The sequence below is a fragment of the Oncorhynchus masou genome, chromosome 29 (genome assembly GCF_036934945.1).
Source record: "Oncorhynchus masou masou isolate Uvic2021 chromosome 29, UVic_Omas_1.1, whole genome shotgun sequence".
Classification (NCBI taxonomy): domain Eukaryota; kingdom Metazoa; phylum Chordata; class Actinopteri; order Salmoniformes; family Salmonidae; genus Oncorhynchus; species Oncorhynchus masou.
In genome coordinates, this window is record NC_088240.1 from 29028942 (window position 1) to 29047758 (window position 18817).

At 40.2% G+C, this 18817-nt stretch overlaps 1 protein-coding gene across 1 annotated transcript in view; it reads right to left on the reverse strand.

Annotated features, from left to right (window-relative positions):
- Positions 1–18817, reverse strand: part of LOC135519548 (low-density lipoprotein receptor-related protein 1B-like) — a 234398-nt gene that overhangs the window by 156647 nt on the left and 58934 nt on the right. Inside the window, exons 16-21 of the mRNA XM_064944782.1 lie at positions 17746–17757; positions 14850–15032; positions 9079–9279; positions 7162–7407; positions 2773–2970; positions 1587–1791 (exon numbers count right to left, since the gene is read on the reverse strand). Coding sequence (XP_064800854.1) covers positions 1587–1791; positions 2773–2970; positions 7162–7407; positions 9079–9279; positions 14850–15032; positions 17746–17757 — 1045 coding nt within the window. The remainder of the gene's footprint in view (positions 1–1586; positions 1792–2772; positions 2971–7161; positions 7408–9078; positions 9280–14849; positions 15033–17745; positions 17758–18817) is intronic.

Sequence of the window (18817 nt, forward strand, 5' to 3'; positions counted from 1 at the left end):
CAGTAACAGCACTAGACCACGGAGAGCAAGCAGAAAACCCAAGACAATAAAACCCATTCTGATGATCCACAGAAAACTGAGACATGGTCTACTTATGCAAGGACATTAATTAAATAGGACTTGAAGAAAAACCCTCCATGGAAGAAAGAAATGAATGATTAAGATAATTTGAAAACGGACAGAACGAGACGGCATAAACTAGCCTAGATACTCAAACCATGTTTTGAATACAAAAGCAAACATGGAAGATTGCATTTATTATTCCTATGGAAAAACAAGGCTAAAGGCATTAATCAATTTAGTAATGATTTTCAGTGTCAATTCTACAGCCCTTTTTCATTGGTTTGTCAATGTGACATCACTGCAAACTAGAATAATTTCATTCAGTGTGTATAGCCGTAAGTGGGATTCGTAAACACACACATTGGCAGCAGTCTGTGGATCCTAGAACAGCACCAAACAGACCAGTGTTCCACAGCATCTGTGACATTGGCTGGAACAGGAAGCCATCTGGTTTTTATGACCTTCTACAGCTCAATGAAAGCCTGTAAATGAGCACTGGTGATTACTTTGACCATCAGCAGAGTCATGTCTCCCAAACACGGCTACTATCCTGCTTTTGCCCACCAAACCCGGCAAGAGACCCGACCCTGTAGGAATGCAGGCTTAAATTAGGCGCTGACGACAATGAAACATCCTTGTACAGCTCAATAGCCTTATTCATTGGATCAGGCCCCTTAGATCAATGGCTTACTCTTTTGAGTGGATTCAAGTAATTACGTTAGAATTATTGCTCTGGTGAGGAACTTTGCCTGTAGGCACCGAAATCATCCATTAATCCTAATGTGTTCTCCTCTGAAACACAGTCATCCCTCCAATATATGCAGTGCAGGAAAGAATATACGATCAGACTATACATTTCTTATAAGACTACTTAGTAGATTTTTTTATGAATGTCTGGAAGTAGTTTTAAAACAAAATAAACCAAATACATTTTACAATCAAATAAAAGTAATTCATCACCATGTATAAATTAAAGAACTAGGCTTAACACACTATAATAAAAAACACAATTTTGGTCTTTTTCATCCAACTTTGTGCCTGTGAGATTGTTCGGAGATGAATTGAAGGCTTGAAGCAATGTATTAAAGAGAAAAAGTAAGAGTGGTAAAGTGCATGAATCAGGGAAGAGGAAAAGATGAGCCATATCACTTGTCAGCACTAGAATTGAGTCCACAGTATTATTATCGATGTATTCTATATTTGTATCCTTAATGGACCCTAACATAGCAGACATCATCACACATCAAGGGAGAAGGAAGTAGAAGAAAATGAAGGATGTTGTTTTTCTTATTATGAGTGTGTACAGTATGTGAGTCAGACCTGCATTCAAATAGTATTTGTTTCTTTAAAATAGTTTAGCTGTGCTTTGTTGAGCATATCTGGCACAACAGAAACAATTGAATAATCCCCAAAGTGTAAACCCTGCCCATTTGGCACTCCAGGTAGGCTGAATCAAACACTCAACGAATTTGAAAGAAAAAAAAGACTATTTCAACCCAGGTCTGTTGTGAGTAGGCACGCACCCTTGTCCTGGGTCCAGAGCGATGGCCCGTGGATGCTCCATCCCTCCAGCTATCAGTGTGGTCCTCATCTCTCCATTCAGCCTGGCCACCTCGATCTGGTCCAGGTTACTGTCGATCCAGTACAGGTTACCTGCTATCCAGTCCACTGCCAACCCCTCTGGAGTGGCCAGCCCATGCTGCACAACCACCTCAATCCCTGTCACACCTGATGGAATACGAACCACAGGACCATCATCACCCCTACACCACCCGATTAGAGCACCACCCTTTAGCACCATGATCACCACCACACCCCCCATTAGACCAGGTGAGACAGACCAAACCACAGCACCATGGTCATCAATACACACACTAGGTGAGAGAAGAGTAGAGAAGGGATGTATTCAACTCAGCCTGATCATTTTCCCCCTATTGAGAGGATGTGTTTGTTGGTCTGCCAACAAAATTACATTTTCTGGGGAGAAAACCCTAGCTAGAGAAACTCTTGAGGAAGATAACATTGACATAAAAGAAGATTGTTTCCTACAGTGTTCCATTAAAAATAAAAGATTTTCCCAGTATGTCTATAATCCAGCTGTTTACAATTATCCTCGGCTGCTGGAGCCTTTGTGGAAGGATGACAAAAGGGAGAAATAGGTGCAGCAGCGGGACACATTCTATGGCCCCACGGAGAAAATGAGAGAAAGAGAGAAAAAGTCCAATTGCAGCAGACGCACAGAATATAAGCAGCACAAAACACCAACCTAATGAAAAGTTCTAACTCATCAAAGGATTCAGAGATGCACTATGACAGTGGGAAGACGACTGAGGGGCATAGAGTATACCCACAGTAATGCTTGGCATTACCCTGCTGAAATAACTCTTCAATGGAGGGACAGTATCAGCTCACAGTTTCAGAGAGGTGATAAGTAGAACTAAATTGAAAACCTTATTGAACTAAACTGTATAATTGAAAGGCCTTCCAGTTGAAGATTGGGAGGGAAGAAAGCCATGTTTATCCTCCTCTGCCAATAGATCCCAGCATTTAGATAGAATGTTTAGCCTAGCCAAGGTACTTAAAGAGCCTGAAAGCATCAGTACATCACAGCCTTTAGGATCTATTGTGTAGCTTACACCTACGTACCTTCAGATTTTGAAAGCACCATAGATCACACCATTTAGAGCTAACTTATAGGACCCTACATACCTCCAGAGCCTGAGAGGCGTCCTCTGTAGATCTTATCCTCTACAACATCTGTCCAGTAAAGCAGGCTGCGATTAAAGTGGAAGTCAAGAGCAATGGTGTTCCGGAGCCCTGGCACCAGCAAGCTGTAGTCCCGCTTGTGAAGGTCTATCCGTCTTATCTCATGCCGGATAGAGAAGATGATGAAAGCCTCAAAGGGATCTGGCCAAAGGAAAGACAAAGGGAGGAAAGGAAGAGGAACAAGTTAAAACGGAGGCAACGGATGCCACAACAAAACCAACATGAGCGGCAGAAGCCGGGGAAGTGATTTGAAACGGTGCCATTAACGGAGCAAACAAACAGGTGGGCATGACTGCACACACACAAACACACAGGCACCTGTGCATCCATGCACACACTGGATCATGCACTTTCATGACTGGGCACTGGCACTAGTCTGTGTTATGCACAGAGCAGAAACCCCATCGTCACTATGGAGACACATACATTATGAACACAATGAGAAAGACTGGATACTGTAGGGAGTAGGGATGTTAGCTACTTGCTGATGATAAGTCACTCATTCTTTATTATTCAGTTATACCTGAAAATCTCTGTACAAAAGCTAGAGCCTTGCATGCATGAAATGTCACCACAGACTCAATAGCACATTTGTCAAAATTAAATGAGGTTGATTCTCAGTTTTCTATTGTGCGCAGAACATTTATTTGATTTGACTATTTAAAATACACAAAGAAGCTACACCAGGCAACCAATACATTTACCAAAATTGACAAGGATTATATACATAAAAACTCAGACTTGTTTCCATTGTTGTCCTCTATTGGTAGGCATGTGACTGCAGGGCAAAAAAAACAAGTGACATGGGCCTTCTGTTGATTCCAGGCTGTATCACAATCGGCCGTGATCGGGAGTCCCATAGGGAGTCACACAATTGGCCCAGCGTCGTTGGGGTTAGGGTTTGGCCGGGGTAAGCCATGAATGTAAATACGAATTTGTTCTTAACTGACTTGCCTAGTTAAATAAATAAAAATTAAATACACAATGTCTACATATGTAGTTATACAATGTACAAAACATTAAGAACACCTGTCTCCTCTGCTTCATCTACACTGACTGAAGTGGATTTAACAAGTGATAATAGCTTTCACCTGGATTCACCTAGTCAGTCTATGTCATGGAAAGAGCAGGTGTCCTTAATGTTTTGTACACTCACTAACACATTACTCCACCAGAGTAGAGTAGCTTTGCACATGGCTAGGAGGCTATCTCAACATGAACCAAGCCTTGCAGGAGTGTTTTAACCGAAGAAGTTTTTATCTCAGCCGGGAGTTTGTTACGCTCTACCAATATATAAATGCATCACTCTCGAATCGACATGGCACAAAATCTACGGCACTGCCTCTCAGTAGTAAGATAGTTCTGTAGATACTGGGGGATTGTACCATATATGGTTTTATGGGCCAATCCCAGCTTCAGCTGAATGACCCTTTTATCAACTTATAGCCACTGTGGTTCACTGAACTGAGAAGGGCCAACATTAGCCTGAGGGCTAAGATTCAGAATGACCTTGCCATTTTACTCTGAGCTGTCTGTAGCTTGTTCTTGATGAACTTACTGTACCAGGTAGTGCATGCATATTCAAAGTGAGGCTGCACTAATGCTGCGCCAAGTGTTCAAGGTCCCTATTTATGTAAGAAACAATGAAATGTTAATGTGTTTCTTCGGTAAATTGCCCGTTCTTTCCCTATTTTAACATACAATTAGCACTGCAACTGCCATCCATCTCTGAGGGAAATGGAGAGGCGAGCAGTAAAAAACGAGCTTCATCAATCTGAATATGACACATCAAGGCTGCGTGTTCTGCCATGTTCTCCTCGTTTACGAGCAGCAACACAGGAGCAAAAAACGGCCAAAACATCAATCCAATCACACACATTACAACATAAGTAGACCGTTTGCTCTGATTATGTAAAGCTGAGTTGATCAATGAATTGACTGTATGTAATTTCACAGGGCTTACAGTGCCGTGGAAAATCATTTTCACCTTTTTGATTTCCCCTATTTTTGCCTCTTTTTTTACACTGAAAGTTATCAGATCTTCAACCAAAATATTAGATAAATGGAACCTGAGTGAAAAATAAATAAATAATTATAAACAAAGAAATGCAACACCCAATGCCTGTGTGGGAAAAAGTAATTGCCCCCTTACACTCAATAACCAGTTGTGCCACCTTTAGCTGCAATGATTGCAACCAAACGCTTCATGTAGATGTTGATCAGTCTCTCACATCGCTGTGAAGGCATTTCGGCCCACTCTTGCATGCAGAACAGCTTTAACTCAGCTAAATTTGTGGGTTTCAAAGCATGAACTGCTTGTTTCAGGTTCTGCCACAACATCTCAAATCAGGTTTAGGTTTGACTAGGCCATTCCAAAGCTTTAGAGCCATTCTGATGTAGACTTGCTTGTGTGTTTTGGATCATTGTCTTGCTGCATAACCGAGGTACGCTTCAGCTGACAGACGGATGGTCTGACATTATCTGGTAGAATTCTCTGATACAGAGCAGAATTCATGGTTCCTTCAATCATTACAAGTCATCCAGGTCCTGAGGCAGCAAAGCATCCCCAAACTATCACACTACCGACACCATGCTTGACTGTTGGTACTTCTAGCATATTCCTCCACAGCGATGTGAGAGAGTGATCAACACCTACAGCCAGCGTTTGGTTGTACATTGCATCTATAGGTGGCACAACCAGTTAACGAGCGTAAGGGAACAATTAATTTTCACACAGGGGCATAGTTACACACGGCGGGGTGTGGCTTAATGTGACCACGCTCCCGAGTAGAGTACAGCAGTTGGGTACTCCCATTACTCCCATGTAATTAGCCTAACTTTGCCATCATCCTAAGCAAACTACTGACACTTTTGTTGTTTCATGAAATGTTTTCAGTACTTGGCGGGCAAAACAATGAATGATTTGCATGATACTTATTCTGCCACAAATTTCCTACCCTAACAATGACAATAAAGTTAGTAAATCTGTTGCAATATACTTATGTCACTGCTTGTTCACCCTTAGCTTTTTTGCTGGTTAGCTGACTTGACTACCTAGAAAAGTTCATCTCAACCCAATTTGTTAATTTTAGATATGTCACGTGCGGTTTAACTACTTCCAGTCGTTGCCTTCCCTTGAACGGTCTAGGTATTTTAAAAAGCTCATTCTTGTTGGCTTGCCTACAGTATATGTCCTTTCAATTTGCAAAGCAGTCTATGATATCTTCACCTACTTGGTGGAATCTCCAGGTTTGCATAAATATCCAAATGCAGAAGAATATTATAGTCTTATTTGGATGGACACAGCCCACCAGTCCTTACTACAAGCTAACTAGCAAGCTTTATGCAAAGCCCACTAGTCCTTACTACAAGCTAACTAGCAAGCTTTATGCAAAGCCCACTAGTCCTTACTACAAGCTAACTAGCAAGCTTTATGCAAAACGATTTACCGATGATGATGTGCTTGAACACACAAATGCATTGAGTAACCAGAGCCCATCCAACATCATTTCCATCATCATCACGGCGTCATAGCATGAAACAATGAGGTTCGTCTAACATGGTCCTTGGGCATTTGATTAAACTTAATTTGGTGGTCTTTTCTCCTACTATTGTTCAAACAATACAGTACGTAACAGCTTTTTGGCTAATTAAAAGCAGTGTTAGTTTGCCAATTAAAGAAACTAAAGTCTGTTGGAATTGGCTCTTTGGCTGATAATTGTGACGTACATTCATTTGACATTCTCTGTTCATGCGAACATTTTCATGTTTAGAATGAAACTGTTTTTAGGTATGATGTAGTTTATTAAAACGACATAGAAGTATGTTAAAATGACCAACCAAGCATATTCAAAAATTTTAACAAATAAAAATGTAAAAAAGAATACAGCCGTTGTTGGGTAATGCGTAAAGTAGACAATTTAACATGGGAGTAATGGGCGTAAACTATGACTGTACCCTACTCAAGGTTGTGGTCACGTTAAGACATGCCACGCCATGTGTATCTATTGGGTGTTGCATAACTTTGCTTATTAAATAAATGAAATAAATATCAACATTGTGTCATTTGTTCACTCAGAAAGTGCAACTAAAAGTTCTTTGCTGTTTTTGTGTGTGAAAAACAACACGATCATAGTAATATTTTACCTAATCGGAACTACTGTAAGACATCTAATTTATCAAATGTTATATTTCAAAACGTATTCCAATTCACTTTGATCAAAACCTCACTAGCATATTAGAAGACATGAAGCAGCACATGAGTCTACACTTACACAATCAACATACTTCCTGACACACACACACAACCCTACACACACTTTGTCACCTCACCTGTGCTGTGGCAGCTGTCCCCATCGGGGCCCAGCCTCCAGCCTGGGTAGCAGGAGCACTTGACGGTGGTCTTGTACTGCTCACACATCTGGCTGCACTTCAGATGCCTACTGCAGTAGTCCACCGCCTCACACGTCCTGTTGTTAGGGTCCAGTTGGAGCCCTGCAGGGCAGGAGCAGACCACCCCTGTCCCTGGTACCACTGTGCATTGATGGCTACAGCCACCCTTGGCCACCAAACACTTATCTAGGAGCAGAGAGTAGAGAGAGGGCACAGGAAGTAAGAGCCAACTCTGATCTGGGAGTAGAGTGAGAGAGGACAGGACGTAAGTACCAAACACTAATATGAAAACAGAGAAAGAGGTCAGGGACTAAGAGCCTTAATAGCCTACTATAGAGGATGAGATTGGAGACTAGAGAGAATGAGAGAGGGACAGGGAACTAAGAATCTTAATATTAGAGATTGAGATGGTTTTCAGCATCAGATCGTCATCCACAGGGTCTAAAAGGAGGTTAGAGAAATAATAGACCATAGTATGTTGGGCCATATGCTGTACAGTAAAAAAAAATGCTGAATTAAAAAGGGTTGTTTTTGAGAACTAGCTGGCACAAGAATAACACTACCACTTTTTGCTCTAAGCTAGAGATTGCTAGTCGAGCATGATGTTGGGAAATATCTGCTGCATATACAACGCAAGGAAAAGCTATTACACAATGAAAGAGGCTCCGCAGTTCAGTTGGTCCGCAACGGTTTGACCTGAGGGATGATGCCTTTATTACTGTCAAGGCTTCAACACATCATGAAATCTGAAAGTTGTGCACTATTCCTTTCACAAAACTGATATGGAGACGGAGAAAAAAAGAATGACTTTTCTTTCTTTGTGCAGTCTGTAATCGAATGATTTTCTCTGAAACAGCTCGGTATCTGATTATTGTGGGGTGCTAGACAGGTCCAGAAGATGAAAAGGCAATTTGGTGCAACAATCACACTACAGGTCCAAAGTCTCCTTTTTAGCTAGCCATTATTAAGATGATCTTATTGGCACAGACCAGAAAGGGTTGAAATTTCTCTGCGGGGGTCTCCTAGCTGCAGAGGAGGATAGAGGAGAGCTGTGCCCCCATAGGTTACAGCTGGAGGAATGACTCCTGCTGAGTTAGCTCAAATCAATCAGGCCCCTTAAGGTCTCCCTGTATGACCTAATTGGCCATGAACCAGGCAGCGCAGTGTGGGCCTTTTCTCAAAGGTTGTGTCCCAAATGGCACCCTCTTCCCTATACCCTTTTTCATAAACCATTTTCCCCATAGGACTATGTTCAAAAGTAGTGCACTATGTAGGGAATAGTGTGCCATTTGGGATTAAGATAAGTGATAACACACACTCTGATCTACGGTGTCTAACTATGGTCCCCCATGAGGTTTCTGCTAGCAACTCGAAATGAACCGATACGTTTAGGTTGTTCAGTCAAATAGATTAGATGTGTACTATTCACATGAGATTCACAGATTTTCCCTCAGATGGGCCTTGGGCAAACAGATATGGGTTGGTAATCATTGGAGAAATCTGGTAGCTATTCTTTATGTTCGGTCCCCTTGATGACTGAATCAAAATCAACAGCATGTTGACGCGTCATCGTGCTGCTCTCAAGGCTATGGGAATTGAAATATATAGTACCACTCCTTAGGGACAGACAGCGTTTGACACATCTGACTCTGGGCTCTTGTTATATGAGACGGGAAATTAAAGCTCACACAGCTTATACTGTATATTCTGTCTGAGGTGTGTGTCCCAGTAGAAAAATAATCTCTAAACATATTTCTTCCACTTAAACACATGAAATGATTCATCACAACTCACACACTAATTAGTCTCGACGATCTCAAGAAATATGATGTACTACAGATAATAGTTCTTTCCTACCACAGAAAGGCCCTTCATCAGACAGGTCTGCACAGTCCGTCTTGCCGTTGCAGATCTTTTCTGGTGGGAGGCAAGTGGAAGTGTCATTGGAACAGGGGTATTTTGGAGGCTTACAGACAGCTGCCTCACAGGACTCCTCATCAGAACGATCCTCACAGTCGATATCTCCATCACACACCCAGCTCTTGGTGATGCACTTTCCTGTTGGTGTGACACACATATACAGACATTTATGGAAACACACACACACACAATTCATTATCACAACCAGACACAGAAAATATTCCTCAAAGACTATATCAATCATCAGCTGTCCCTACAGTAGAGTAGAACCTCTGAAATATAACCTTAAGACATTTAACTAAATGCTGAGTAACCAGTCAGCATTACCACACAGTGAACTTCAAGCATCTGTAATAAATTTGGTGAATAATCTAAGGCTGGGCGATATGGCTAAAATATAATTTAAAAAATAATAATAATGTTTAACTTTTATTTAACTAGGCAAGTCAGTTAAGAACAAATTCTTATTTACAATGACATCCTCCCCCGTCAAACCCGGACGACGATGGGCCAATTGTGCACCGCCCTATGGGCCTCCCAATCACAGCCGGATGTGATACAGCCTGGATTCAAACCAGGGACTGTACTGACACCTCTTGCACTGAGATGCAGTGCCTTAGACCACTGCGCCACTCGGGAGCCCTAAATATCACAATATTTTTGATGATATGGCGGTATGAGGTTTTTGAATAATAAGTTCACATGCTTTATGAGTAGTGTATGACCCTGGGGTGGCAATAAATGCATGTGTTTTTAATGGAGCTTTGTCCATTCTGATTGTTTTATACTGTTCAATGAAACTTTAACCGAAAGTTGGAATATAGTGGGGACTTTGAATACAGTGTTGTTTGACATGACAATGAATAGAAAAAGCCAATGAAGGGTTTTTGTGACAGGGCAGGAATTAGTCATTGTTTCACATTGGATCCTAATTAATGTCATATTCAATGTTTCCTCTTACTGTAGCTTTGATGTACTGTACAAATAGTAAAATATTCATCCTTTGCCAACTCCTCTCTGATTTAGAATATACCATTGCAGAAACAAAAAGCTGATCTAGGCCTACACCAGCACTGGAAGCAGGCTCTATTAGCTATCTAGCTCCATTTGCTCTGACTAGTACAACTAGCGTTAAGCATTAGCGGCTAACACAATTTATTTTAGCCACAACTTGCAAAGAAAATATAAACTAGCTGTTTGCAGACAGTATAAGATACACAAACTAATAGTTTGCTTATAGAATGCTTGTGGGTGTATAGTAGGAAGCAAAGTGGAAAGCAGCATCATTGTCACCAAAATCTGCAGCATTGCCCATGCAGACCGTCAGACTGCTAGTGGTTGATTTGACTTGCTGTAGCACACAGACTGCCCTGCTTGAGTGACAGGGGGAGGGTTTGGTGTGTGTGAAAAGAGAGAGGGAGAGAGACGACTCAAGTAGCAAACTGAGTAAACTATAAAAACTGATATTATTACACACAAGGGAGTGGCATAATGCATTTAACAAACAAAAAACATTGAAATACCATTATACAAGGTAAAGGAAAAACCCAAACCGGTCCTTGGATCAATACCGGTATGTTGTAAAAGACAGTTTATCACCCAGCCCTAGAATAATCCCTCAGTCAAGTTGAAGAAAAACTCTAAATATAAAAACAGGCCAAAAAGTTACTTTATGCATAACATGATCCATATTTTAATCTGTTCCATACAACGGGGTCCTTGCAGTCTACAAAGACTAAGATCAATACAGTATATTGAATCATGACTTTAGATTAGAATATACTACACTGAACAAAAATATAAACTCAACTTAAAGGTACCATGTTTCATGAGCTGAAATAAAAGATCCCAGAAATGTTGCATACTCACAAAAAGCATATTTCTCTCAAATGTTTTGCAACAAATTTGTTTAGATCCCTGTTAGTGAGGATTTCTCCTTTGCCAAGATCATCTATCCACCTGATAGGTGTGGCATATCAAGAAGCTGATTAAACAGCATGATCATTACACAGGTGCACCTTGTGCTGGGGGACAATAAAAGGCCACTAAAATGTGCTGTTTCGTCACACAACACAACAGATATCTCAAGTTGAGGGAGCATGCAATTGGCATGCTGACAGCTGGAATGTCCACCAGAGCTGTTGCCAGAGAATTGAACGTTAATTTCTCTACCATAAGCCGCCTCCAATGTTGTTTTAGAGAATTTGGCAGTACGTCCAACCGGCCTCACAACCGCAGACCACGTGTATGGCTTTGTGTGGGCGAGCGGTTAGCTGATATCAACGTTGTGAAGAGAGTGCCCCATTGTGGTAGTGGGGTTATGGTATGGGCTGGAATAAGCTACAGACAACAAACACGAATGCCTTTTATCAATGGCAATTTTAATGCAGTAAAATGCCATGACGAGATCCATGTCTGTATTCCCAGTCATGTGAAATCCATAGATTAGAGCCTAATTAATTGATATAAATTGACTGATTTCCTTATATGAACTGTAACTCAGTAAAAGCAATGAAATTGTTGGATGTGTCATGATGTTGGCATGAGGGTTATGACCCCCATAAATACCTTTCCCCTTGTTCCTCTCTCTACTCTACCAATGTGACTATTGAAAATCACTTTGTTAACATTGAGAGAGAGTCTGGTGACATCAAAAGATGGGAACGGAACCATATTTCGGTAACCCAACCAGCTGAAAATATGCATTGGTACTAAATTAATATGATGCCAGATCAGTTGGCGTCTGAGACATTATTACTGATGATAGGACGACATAAACTGTATCTTGGAAAGTCTACACATTTTAGTTATCAGATTCACATGGAATTGTTGCGCAATGTAAATGTTTAAATATGAAACTATTCATGAAAAGATTAAATGTAATTTTATCTTCCAAATTAGAGAATTGGGTTTTCATGAGTGAACTATGCTTAACTCAGTGGCCCTGCCCATGTGAACAGACATTGGTTATAAACTATGAAACACGCCCTTCTCTCCCCTCCTATATAAGCCCCTTGACGAAAATGTAACTTTCTGTTCCAAAGAAGTTAGGGCGACGGTCCTACGTTAAAAGGGCTCAGATAATAACCTGTTTCAAGGACGTGTGGACTTGAGGTCCCCACGTTGAAAGGACAAAGACCACCTACAGAACTAATCCAACCTTAGAGAACCTAACGAAATTAGCATCAAATTTCAATGTGAAGGTGACGACCTACACGCCGGAAGGATGAATTTCGACTATACCAGTCAGAATATAGCTTGAGCATATAGCATGGCAACTTGGTATGAACTTTGAACTCTTATTCACTAAAGAAGTGATACCTCCTAACCGTCGCGTTAGCGCAGCAACTGTAGACATGGGCTAGGAGAGGACGGACAGAGTATTTGTTCTACCACAAGATGACGGTACTACCAAGTATTCATTCTACCATCAGGCATTCTTCAAAGGACAACGCGGCCTCCCATCTATGACCAACAGATCGAAGCGTAGCTTAGAGTAAATATTTATTGTATTTTCCTTTTTCAAATGGGCGGTAATTTAGAATAATAATAATAATGTACTGTATTTACGATAGCATAGCTTCTCCCCATGTTACTCAGTCTTCCCGCTCTTTCACTCAAACCCAACCCCCTTTCCTTTGTGTAACCAGCCGTCATGTCGGCACGGTCCACCAGGGATGTTTTCTTTATAACATAATTTGTAATCAATGTATGATCCATTCTGTGTAATTATAATTCTGTGTGATTAGTTAGGTATTGAGTAAATAAATAATTAAACCTAATTTTGTATTGCTGATTCAACTTGTTAGCCAAGGTTCATAAAGATAACCAAGAATTTACAACTTTCAGATGAGACTAAATAAGGTGATGATTAAATATTGACTGCTACTGATGTAAAAGATTACCAGGTCTTGAAGAGTTTATTCAGAAGATAACAGCTCTATAAACATTATTTCGTGGTGCCCAGTTAAATATTTTCCTGAGTAGCTTAATGAGGTAATATTAATTAATTACAGATAAATTATTTTATAGAATAGCATGTCATATCACTTAATCCGACATAGCCAAAGACACGACATATGTTGCATTTATATTTTCATTCAGTATACATTGCATGAGGTAATGTCAAAAATCTTCTTCATTGTGTGAGTGCATCAACAGAAAGGCGCAGCCACAGTTGTGAGTGAAAAGCTTTACTTCATGTGAAAATCCACAGCTCGATCATTACAGCCTCCTGATACCTGCTACCAGGGGTAATCTTAAATTACCCTTACTCGCCATTTTGAATTACAAAGAGGCAGTGAATGCAGGTGGAACCACTGCAGGGGGTAGAATCAGCCACACACAGATAATCGAGAACTTGGTTCTATCTGCAAAAAGATCATTCTGAGAAAATTGCTTTAAAATTCCGAACCCTCATATGATTGAATGGTGTCAGCAATTTTTATATTGTATTCTTTTGAACTTAACAACATGAACCACCAGTGTATTTAGAGTACAATACACTGTACAAAACATTAGGAATACCTTCCTAATATTGAGTTGCACCCCACCCCCCCTTTTCCCTAAGAACAGCCTCAATTCGTCGGCGCATGAACTCTACAAGGTGTCGAAAGCGTTCCGCAGGGATGCTGGCCCATGTTGACTCCAATGCTTCCCACAGTTGTGTCAAGTTGGCTGGATGTCCTTAATGTTTTCTATATTTAATGTATAGGTAGAGAAGATTTAACAGAACAAGGCTATGTCAATAATACTGTACTTTATTATTTATATTTTTATAAAACTTTTTCTTTACTACATTCCTAAAGAAAATAATACACTTTTTAGTCCATACATTTTCACTGACAGCCAAAAGTACCCCTAACATTTTGAATGCTTAGCAGGACAAGAAAATTGTCTAATTCACACACTTATCAAGCGGGTCATCTCATACTGCCTCTGATCTGGCGAACTCACTAAACACATGCTTCGTTTGTAAATTGTCTTGAGTGTTGGAGTGGGCCCCTGGCTATCCGTAAATTTTAAAAAACAAAAAATGGTGCTGTCTGGTTTGCTTAATATTTGGAATTTGAAACGATTTATACTTTTACATTTACTTTTGATATTTAAGTATATTTAAAACCAAATACTTTCAGACTTTTCCTCAAGTAGTATTTTACTGGGTGACCTTCACTTCTACTCGAGTCATTTTCTATTAAGGTATCTTTATTTTAACTCTGGTACGACAGTTGGGTACTTTTTCCACCACTGCAAAAATGCAGATAAAACCAAGCTCTCGATATGCCAGAATGTATCATTGTTAATGCAGCTATGCCTGTGACTGTGTGAAGCCTGGATTACAGAGCATCCCAATTTAGAGGCCCAATTTTAAAGCTACATCACATGGAGAATTGATTCGCTGTTGCACATTCCGGGAGAAAAGAGATGCTATTATAAAATCTATGCTATACCCATGACATACTACATGGAGAGTTAGAGAATGTAGAGTTTATATGTGTTTTAAACATGTTTCCAATTTTGCCATTTGATGTTGATCAACTACAGACATTTAACGTTGCTCCTAGTTTAGCATTAATGTAATGGTCAAAGATAAAATATTCCGTCTGTCCATATTGTGCTGTTAGACAAACAGTGTAGCTAACAAGTTTTGTTTCTGGGTTCCAGTTACTGACAGAGTAGTCTCTTAGCTACAGCATATCATACAGTACCTGTGTCTTTGCAGGTGAACTTGGCCTTGGGGTCGCACATCCTCTTGGTGCCCTCACAGGACATCTCGTCAGTCCCATCCTCACAGTCTTTGTCTCCATCACACCTCCAGCGCTCTGGGATACACGTCCCATCTGCTGTACAGTGGAACTCATCCCTGGTGCACTCTATCACAGGAGGCAATGCTGCAAGGGAAAATATACATCCAGTACAAGTCAAAAATTTGGACACACCTACTCATTCAAGGGTTTTTCTTTATTTGTACTATTTTCTAAATTGTAGAATAATAGTAAAGACGTCAAAACTATAAAATAAGACATATGGCATCATGTAGAAACCAAAAAACGTGTTAAACAAATTAAAATATATTTTATATTTGAGATTCTTCAAAGCAGCAACCCTTTGCCTTGACAGCTTTGCACACTCTTGGCATTCTCTCAACAAGTCACATGGAATGCATTTCAATTAACAGGTGTGCCTTGTTAAAAGTTAATTTGTGGAATTTATTTCCTTCTTAATAAGGAAAAGACAGTTGTGTTGTGACAAGGAAGGAGTCTTCACTATTATTCAACAATGTAGAATGTATTTTGGGGGGTTTGTATCATTTGATTTACACAACATGCCTACCACTTTGAATATGCAAAATATTTTTTATTGTGAAACAAACAAGAAATAAGACCAAAAAAAACGAAAACTTGAGCGTGCATAACTATTCACCCCCCAAAGTCAATACATTGTAGAGCCACCTTTTGCAGCAATTCCAGCTGCAAGTCTCTTGGGGTATGTCTCTATAAGCTTGGCACATCTAGCCACTGGGATTTTTGCCCATTCTTCAAGGCAAAACTGCTCCAGCTCCATCAAGTTGGATGGGTTCAGCTGGTATACAGCAATCTTTAAGTCATACCACAGATTCTCAATTGGATTGAGGTCTGGGCTTTGACTAGGCCATTCCAAGACATTTAAATGTTTCCCCTTTAACCACTCGAGTGTTGCTTTAGGAGTATGCTTGGGGTCATTGTCCTGCTGGAAGGTGAACCTCTGTCCCAGTCTCAAATCTCTGGAAAACTGAAGCAGGTTTACCTCAAGAATTTCCCTGTATTTAACGTCATCCATCATTCCTTCAATTCTGACCGGTTTCCCAGTCCCTGCCAATGAAAAACATCCCCACAGCATGATGCTACAACCACGCTTTTCTGTGGGGACTGATGTTCTAGAGGGTGATGAGAGGTGTTGGGTTTGCATCAGACATAGCATTTACCTTGATGGCCAAAAAGCTACATTTTAGTCTCATCTAACCAGAAAACCTTTATTCCATATGTTTGGGGAGTCTCCCACATGCCGTTTGGCAAACACCAAACGTGTTTGCTGATTTTTTTCTTTAAGCAATGGCTTCTTTCTGGCCACTCTTCCGTAAAGCCCAGCTCTGTGGAGTGTATGGCTTAAAGTGGTCCTATGGACAGATACTCCAATCTCCGCTGTGGAGCTTTGCATCTCCTTCAGGGTCATCTTTGGTCTCTTTGTTGCCTCTGATTAATGCCCCCCTTGCCTGGTCCATGAGTTTTGGTGGGCGGCCCTCTCTTGGCAGGTTTGTTGTGGTGCCATATTCTTTCAGGTTTTTAATAATGGATTGAAATGGTGCTCCGTGGGATGTTCAAAGATTCAGATATTCTTTTTATAACCCAATCCTGATCTGTACTTCTCCACAACTTTGTCCCTGACCAGTTTGAAGAGCTCAGTGGTCTTCATGGTGCCTCTTGTTTGGTAGTGCCCCTTGCTTAGTTGTGTTGCATACTCTGAGACTTTTCAGAATATATATATATATATATTTATTGAGATTAGAGGTCGACTGATTAATCGGAATGACTGATTAATCGGAATGGCCGATTAATTAGGGCCGATTTCAAGTTTTCATAACAATCGGAAATCGGTATTTTTGGGCGGCGATTTGCCGATTTTTTTTTAATACCTTTATTTAACAAGGCAAGTCAGTTCAGAACACATTCTTATTTTCAATGACTGCCTAGCAATGATGGGTTAACTGCCTCGTTCAGGGCAGAACGACAGATTTTCACCTTGTCAGCTCGGGAGACCCAATCTTGCAACCTTACAGACCTGCCTCTCTCTCGTTGCACTCCACAAGGAGACTGCCTGTTACGCAAATGCAGTAAGCCAGGGTAAGTTGCTAGCTAGCATTAAACTTATCTTATAAAAAACAATCAATCATAATCACTATTTAACTACACATGCTAGATAATATCTAGTAATATCATCAACTATGTCCTGCGTTGCATATAATCTGACTGAGCATACAAGTATCTAAGTATCTGACTGAGCGGTGGTAGGCAGAAGCATGCACGTAAACATTCATTCAAACAGCACTTTCGTGCGTTTTGCCAGCAGCTCTTCGTTGTGCGTCAAGCATTGCGCTGTTTATGACCTCAAGCCTATCAACTCCCGAGATGAGGCTGGTGTAACCGATGTGAAATGGCTAGCTAGTAAGCGTTTCAAACGTCACTCGCTCTGAGCCTTCTCATAGTTGTTCCCCTTGCTCTGCATGGTTAACAATGCTTCGAGGGTGGCTGTTGTTGTGTTGCTGGTTTGAGCCCAGGGAGGAGCGAGGAGAGGGACGGAAGCTATACTGTTACACTGGAAATACTAAAGTGCCTGTAAGAACATCTAATAGTCAAATACAAATGGTATAGAGGGAAATAGTCCTATAATTCCTATAATAACTACAACCTAAAACTTCTTACCTGGGAATATTGAAGACTCATGTTAAAAGGAACCACCAGCATTCATATGTTCTCGTGTTCTGAGCAAGGAACTGAAGCGTTAGCTAACTTACATATTGCACTTTTACTTTCTTCTCCAACACTCTGTTTTTGCATTATATAAAACAAATTGAACATGCTTCATTATTTACTTGAGCCTAAATTGATTTTATTTATGTATTATATTAAGTTAAAATAAGTGTTCATTCAGTATTGTTGTACATGTCATTATTACAAATAAAAATATATATATTTTTTAAAAATCCTCCGATTAATCGGTATCTGCTTTTTTTGGTCCTCCAAAAATCGGTATCGGCGTTGAAAAATCATAATCGGTCGACCTCTACTTGATCATGTGGCCCTTAAATAAAGTCCACCTGTGTGCAATCTAACTAATTATGTGACTTCTGAAGGTAATTGGTTGTACCAGATCTTATTTAGGGGCTTCATAGCAAAGGGGGTGAATACATATGCACGTACCACTTTTCCATTTTTTTTAATCAAGTAATTTTTTAAATTTCACTTCACCAATTTGGACTATTTTGTGTATGTTCAATACCCCCAAAAAACAATATAGGAAGAACACCAAGGTTGATGAATACTTTTACAAGGCACTGTAAATAGAATCCTTATGTAACAGCGGAAATTTGTTTGTTTTTTGACAATATTGGGTTATATATATTCTTTTAAATTACATTTTGAATCATGCTAAGTAGTCACAAGACCGACTGTATATAACCTAACCACTTCCACTTTGCCAATAATTTATTTTTCATTTCCAGGATTTTTTCTGGATCAAAATGGGGCTTAGGTGGTGGCTGTGGCTGGGGGCATATGGCAGTAGGTGTGGCCATTGGTGCGATTTTAAAGCTATTTTCCTGCAATTCTACACATTTTGCCATGGCTTACGCTATGCTTACAAAATCAATGACCAAAATACTCCTGAATGCATAATGTTTTGAATTTTAGATTCTCCCTGACTGTCTAGCCTTTATTTTGGTAATTATGAGTTCTCAAAGAGGACCATATTTAAAAATATAAAGGTCCATTACCTTTTCTACATGCTTTATATCTAGTTTTTTTTTTTTCTTCTTTTTGGACATGGGTGGGCTGCCTAACAAAACAGTTAGGCAGCCCACCCAAGACTTTTCTATGCAAAAAACGCTGACTTCCAAAAAGAAAACACGTTTAATGCTTGG